We start from the raw sequence: 6,527 nt of genomic DNA, 5'->3' as shown, positions 1-6,527 counted from the left end.
AAGGAAGGAAGGAAGGAAGGAAGGAAGGAAGGAAGGAAGGAAGGAAGTGAGGGAGATGGATGGATGGATGGATGGATGGATGGATGAAGGAAGGAAGGAAGAAATCTTCACTCACCCGGGTTCATCACAGAACACAGGGAGCCTGGATAATCCCAGTTACCAGCTTCTCAGGAGAATGTCACCCTCTGCCCCAAGGTTAGGCATTTATGGAGCACCTACTGATTCCTCAACCCTGGGCTAGGCTGGAATGGACTCAGCACAGGGCCTGCAGAGTCCCCCTCCGGCACCTCTCTGGGAGGGAGGGAGGGAGTAGTCCCGGGGAATGGGGAGAGGGGCCAGTGCCTCCCTGAGTCTCGCCTTCTGCACAGGGGTTTTCTTCTCCGACGGGGAACGGTGGCAGCAGCTGCGGAGATTCACCCTGCTGGCCCTGAGGGACCTGGGCATGGAGAAGGGAGAAGGCAAGGAGCTGATGCAAGCAGAGGCTCAGAGTCTGGTGGAGACATTCCGGGGGACAGAAGGTCAGCAGGGTGGGGTGAGCCTGGGGTCCCCTGCGGCATGCCTGAGTGGGGGGAGTCGGGGCTGGGCTGAGGGCTCTGTTCACCCGCACCTCTGGCTCCTCCTCTACCTTCCCCATCTCTGTCCTCCTGTCTCCCCGGGGATCTCTGTGTCCCCAGTACTGTCACTTCACTCTTCCTGCTTCATTTCTTTCTTTCTTCTGTTTTTCTCTCCTGTGAAAGTCTATCTTTTGCCCAGTCTTTCCCAGTCTGTCTCACCTTCCATGTGTGTTTCTCTGTCTCTCCCTGTCTCTTTCGCGTCTGTTTCTCCATCTGTCTTTCTTTCCCTGTCTGTCTCTCTGGATGCTGAGTCTGGCCCCCGCTCCAGCACGGCCCTCCCCCCTGCCCTCTCCCCCTCAGGATGGCCCTTTGACCCTCCCTGCTGCTGGCTCAGGCCACCTCCAACATCATCTGCTCCCTCACCTTCGGCCTCCGCTTCCCCTACGAGGATGAGGAGTTCCAGGCCGTGGCCCGGGCAGCTGGTGGCAGGCACCGTGCTAGGGGTCAGCTCCCCCTGGGGCCAGGTAAGTGGGCGGGACCCCTGTCCAGCCACCTTTTCCAGGTAACCCCCAGAGCACCCCTCCACACTGGTGCAGGGCCAGGCCCCATGGGAACAGCTGCCCTTCTCTCCGCAGACCTATGAGATGTTCTCCTGGCTCCTGAAGCCCTGCTGGACCCCCAAACAGAGCTCCTGGGCCACTTGAGCATCCTGGCCACCTTCGCCGTCCAGCAGGTGCAGTGACACAAGGAGATCCTGGACACCTCAGCCCCCCTGTGCGACATTGTGGATGCCTTCCTGCTGAAGATGGCAAAGGTAGGGGAAGGTCAGGGGTGGGGGGGGGCCTCCCGAACGGGGCTGGTGGCCTGGCCAGCCCCTATTCAGGTATAGCTGGGAATCTGTCTGTTGTGTAGGTGATCTCCAGAACTTTTCTCATCTGCTCAAACTGAAACTCTTGACTTGTTAAACAGCAGCTCCCCGGTCCCCCTCCCCAGCCCCTGGCAACCACCTTTCCGTCTCTATGAGTTTTCCAACTCTCGGAACCCCATATAAGTGGAATCCTACAGTATTTATCCTTTTGCAACTGGCTTATTTCACTTAGTGTGATGTCCTCAAGGTCCATCCGTGTCGTAGCGGGTGACGGCATTTCCTTCCTTTTTAATGCTAATCTTTATTCCACTACATGGATAGATCACATTTGGCTTATCCATTCATCCATCAGTGGACACTTGGGGTGCCTCCCCGTTTTGGCCGTTGTGAATAACGCTGCTGGGAACGTGGGTGTACAGATACCCCTTTGAGACCTTGCTTCCCGCTTGTTGGGGGACACGCCCAGAAATGGAATTGCTGGATCGTATGGTAATTGTATTTTAATTTGTTAAGGGACCTGATACCGTTCTCCATAGCGGCTGCACCATATGACAGCCTCACCGATGGGGACAGGGCTCCCGTTTGTCCACATCCTAACCACATGTCATACTCTGTTTGTTTTTTAAAGTGGCCATGCTCTTTCATTTTCAAAAAACATTGCAGTCAAAGAGAACTAATATCAAGAGTCCACTTCCCCGCTTGCCCAAACATTTATACAAACCCCCTGATAAAGCTTGAACTTGCTCTGTCACGCCCCAGGCTTGGCTGGGCTGCGCCTCTATTATTCCCCGCAGCCTGAGTTCTCTGAGCGCCTCTGCTTGGTTTCTCCGAGGAGGAGCAGGACCCAAGCACAGAACTGACTGACAAGAACTTGCTGATGACAGTCATTGATCTGCTGTTCGCTGGGACGGTCACGGTCAGCACCACGGTCCGCTAAACCCTCTTGCTTCTGCTGAAGTAACTTCAGGTCCAAGGTAGGAGGCTTTTGCACCAGCCAGCCCTGGGGACGGAAGTGAGGGCTCAAGAGGAGAATGTTCAGGAGAAAGGAGAGCCTGAGCCAGAGCCTGGAAGCGAGAATGAGCCCGGCATTGGGGGTGTCTGAAGAGCGAGAAGTTGGGGGGCGGCCGGTGGCAGCACGAGGCTCAGTGAAGTGAGAAATGGGGCAGGAGACCTCTCAGGGCCTTGTCGCCTTAGTGGTACCTTGTATGCCTGATCCTGAGCAATGGGGAGCCATGGAAGGATGCTGAGCAGGGGAGGGCAGCGTCAAATTAGCATTTTAGAAAAATCCTTTGGGCTGAAAGAGGTAAGGTGTGCAAGAGGATGCCGGGAGCCCCGGGAAGAAGACGGGATAGGGACCTGGGCAGGAGAGGACAGTCCTGGGCCAAGTGTGGGGAGGGAAGAGGGGCCAGGTGGGCAAGTAGAGCATGACCCAGGAGGCCCACGGGACGGGTAGAGGGGGTCGGGGGGGGGGGGACCATGGGGCCACCCTGAGATGGGGACGGAAGGAATGAGGAGCTGTTTCAGGGAAGACACTGAGGCCAGTTTGGGACAAGTGTAAAGAGCCTGGGGCCACCTGCAGGGAGGCATCTAGGAGGCCACAAGACACCTAGTTCAGAACTGGAGATAAAAAACAAACTGGGGTACTTGCTCTCAGGGTCCTGAGTTCCAGCAGCATGTTGGGGATAGGGTTTTCTTAAAAGGGGGAGGACATCCAGCAAGCTCAGTTGATCAAGCATGTGACTCCTGATCTCAGGGTTGTGACTTTGAGCCCCACATTGGGTGTAGAGATTACTTAAAAAAAAAAGCTGGGGTCATCAGGGCCTAGGCAGGAAGTGAAGCTGCGGGAGGGTATCTGGCTGAGAGGCAGAGCAGGGCTTGAGCTCCAGGAAAGCCCAGGATTTTGGGGTCAGGCAACTGCATTAAATGCTGTCAAGCCAGTGGGGTGGGCTGACCTGGAAGATGGGGCTTAGGGTCTGGTGGCCTCCTAGGGGGAATGGCCTCCACTGTGACTTCAGCTCTCTGGGCCTCAGTTTCCTCATCTGGGAAATGGGGATGGATAATGGTACCCACCTCACAGGATTGCTGTGGGAATGCGCCCAGCAGGAGGGACATCAGGGACCCAGGCTCAGCGAAACCTGGGGGGACTCCTCCTCCCCGCCTGCCAGCGCCCCCCCCGCCAGGCACTGCCACTTTGAGAAGATGCAGGTTCCCAGGGTAGAGTCGCAGGGCCCCCACCCCACCTCTGACCTTCCGTTCCCCTCTTCCTGGGTGCAGAGCGTGTGCGGGAGGAGCTGACCCGGGAGCTGGGGGCCGGCCGCGCACCGGGCCCGGGGGACCGAGCCTACCTCCCCTACACCGACGCTGTTCTGCAGGAGGCGCAGCGGCTGCTGGCTCTGGTGCCCATGGGAGTGCCCCGCGCCCTCTCGAGGACCACCTGCTTCCGAGGGGGCACCCTGCCCCAGGTGGGCTTGCCCTCGGCCACGCCCAGCGGCTGTCTCCGCCTCCCGCCTGAGTCTGTGGCTGGGTGTCTGACTTGTTCTGATTATTGGTCTCTGTCTCTCCTCTCTGACATCTCCTCTTTCTCCGTGTCCCTCTCTCTGCACCTCTGTCCCGCTGTCTTTCTTTCTGTGTGCCTTTCTCCTGCCTTTGACTCTGTCTCTGGCCCTCAGTTTCCCCATCTGTCCAAAGGATATCCTAATTCTACCTCCTTCCAAGGTGGCTGGGACAATCACATGCCAGAGTTGACAGGTGACACACAGCGAAGCAATTTGAGAACTGAGGGCAGAAGGATTCTCAAAATCAAATGAGTCTCTCCCCTTCCTTCCCTCCCTTCTTTCCGCCCCGCCCCCCGCTCCGGCCATCCATTAGAGAGCAACTCACCGCCAGCACCACCAGGGGGCGATGTCCTCCCGGAAACCCCAGGTGCCTTCCCGCAAGCGGCTCCCTCCTTGAGCTTCGTTGTAGAATCAGACCCATAGCAGTTATGATCCGGTCCTGGGGTTTCCTCGCTGGGACCTTGGGCAAATCACTTCACCCCCTGCATCTCCCTCTACCCCTCTTCTAAATCGGGAACAGTAGTAGTATTAACTTGGGATCTCAAGGAACCTGCGAGATAATGCTTGCAAAACACCGGCTCAGCTCTTGGTGCAGGGAGCTGGGGGTTCCCCCCCCCCCCGGGTTCCCAGCTCCTGGCAGCGGCAACCATTGCTAACTCAGTGACTGTCGCCACTCTTGATAATGATTACAGAACCACGGGCATCAATGACTTGAGCACTTGCTCTCCACGAGGTATTATTCTAAATGCTTCACGAACATAGTACCTTGTTTAATCTTTGGAGCAACCCTACACTATTATCATGCCCAATTTATAGATGAGGAAACTGGCCTTGAAGGCTGAGAAGACTTGCTGGGGTCGCCCAGCCTGCAATGGTAGAGGCAGGATTTACACCCAGGGCCTATGCTCTAGCCACAGCTGTCTGCCTTATTTTAATAGCCGTAGGATGACCCTGTCTTCTCCTGGAGCCCCCCTGCCCTACCCAGCTCAGACCCTGCTAGCCACAGTCCCTGGCAAACTAGGTCCCTCTCCCTCGAATCTCCTCCACTGAACAGCCCTGGGGTCACAGTCACTGATCTCGGCTGCCACTCAGGGACCCGGGCTGGGGAGCCTTCACGGACAGCCCTCACCTACCCACCCTTGGCTTTACCTCTGGAAGAGCCCAGTGGGAAAGAGCCAGACCCGGGCCATGTGGCTTAGGACAGCCACAGATGGATCACAACACAGTTTAAAAACAACATGTAAAAAGAACTAGCCCCCTCCCAGGTCCAGATGCTATGTTGGGCAAGTTGTGTAAGTTTGGGGGACCTCAGTTTTCCCACCTTTCAAATGGGAATCATGTTAGAAGTGGCTTCGTAGACTTGTTAAAAAGATTTACTGAGTTTGAGGGCATGTTTGTGTGTGTGAGAGAGAGGGAGCAAGAAACATGTGCCTATTGCATAACAGAGAGTATATAGGAAATGCTTCATAAAGTGCCTGGCCCGTAATATGCCCTTGAAACACGCAGATGCCCGCGGATGCCGTGGTGCTTTGTGAACTGATGTCCCTCTTGTGTTCTGCCCTCGGGCCTGGGTAGGGAAGAATATTTGTAATCTTATTATTGCTCCCCCTCAGGGCACTGAGGTCTTCCCCCTCCTCGGCTCTGTCCTGCGTGATCCTGAGGTCTTCGATCAGCCAGACGAATTCAATCCAGACTGATTCCTAGATGCGGACAGACGGTTCCAGAAGCAGGAGGCATTCTTGCCCTTCTCCTTAGGTACCTGCTGGGCCAGGCCCTGCTCACCTGCTGGTCCCTCCCCACGCCTGGGTGTGAGGAGGGCTGACCCAGTCCCATCTCCCTGTTCCCTCCAGGTAAGCGTGTCTGCCTCGGAGAGGGCCTGGCTCAGGCAGAACTCTTCCTCCTTCTCACCACCATCCTGCAGACCTTCTCCCTGGAGAGCCCCTGCCCGCCGGGGGGCCCTGAGCATCCAGCCAGCTGTCAGCGGCCTTTTCAGCATCCCCCCAGCCTCCCAGCTGCAAGTCTGGCCCCACTAACCTCCCCACCTGTGGGCACCAAACGAAGGAGGAGGGAGCCGTGGGAGGGGGTGACCTCCTCCTGGAAGTGGGCGTGCACATGGTTATGTCCCCGGAGCCGGCAGCCACACTCGCACACCTGTAGCTGTTCTAGAGTCGGTCACGCAGACGCTCGGCCGACATGTCCCCAGGGCCCCGCTCACTCAGCCCAGGCAGCTGTTGAGACACGCAGCCACGAGGGCCACGAGGCAACTCTGCCACACAGGCTCTCTGGAGACACAGATTTAGCTCGTCTGGAATCACGATCACAGGCCCAGATAACACACCATCCCGTACACAACACAGCCCCCCTGGGGTCACAACCCACGTGTGGGAGTTCAGCCCCTTCCTTCACAAGCCACGGAAACGGCCACTGTGTTCAGGGCCCACGAGCCCTCTTCCTCCAGCCACCTGCCAGCTCTGGGAGCCCGGTGCAGAGGTGAACATGCCCCTTTCTGGGTCATGTCCCCACACAGAGAGAGACCGTCCCTGTCTTCAG

General features: G+C 57.2%; 1 protein-coding gene across 1 annotated transcript in view; it reads left to right on the top strand.

Annotated features, from left to right (window-relative positions):
• CYP2S1 (cytochrome P450 family 2 subfamily S member 1) overlaps positions 1 to 6,010 on the top strand; it is a 9,224-nt gene extending 3,214 nt beyond the window's left edge. Inside the window, 10 exon segments of the mRNA XM_025858610.1 lie at positions 369 to 524; positions 920 to 1,041; positions 1,043 to 1,078; positions 1,190 to 1,223; positions 1,226 to 1,368; positions 2,255 to 2,396; positions 3,697 to 3,884; positions 5,591 to 5,732; positions 5,828 to 5,928; positions 5,930 to 6,010. Of these exon segments, the coding sequence (XP_025714395.1) occupies positions 369 to 524; positions 920 to 1,041; positions 1,043 to 1,078; positions 1,190 to 1,223; positions 1,226 to 1,368; positions 2,255 to 2,396; positions 3,697 to 3,884; positions 5,591 to 5,732; positions 5,828 to 5,928; positions 5,930 to 6,010 (1,145 nt within the window).
• The last annotated feature ends 517 nt before the right edge of the window (positions 6,011 to 6,527 follow it).

The sequence above is a fragment of the Callorhinus ursinus genome, unplaced genomic scaffold (genome assembly GCF_003265705.2).
Source record: "Callorhinus ursinus isolate GAN/ISIS: 27379988/994484 unplaced genomic scaffold, GSC_fseal_2.0 scaffold144, whole genome shotgun sequence".
Classification (NCBI taxonomy): Eukaryota; Metazoa; Chordata; class Mammalia; order Carnivora; family Otariidae; genus Callorhinus; species Callorhinus ursinus.
The sequence above is the reverse complement of the archived record's forward strand: the minus strand, read 5'-3'. Positions and strand labels throughout refer to the sequence as shown.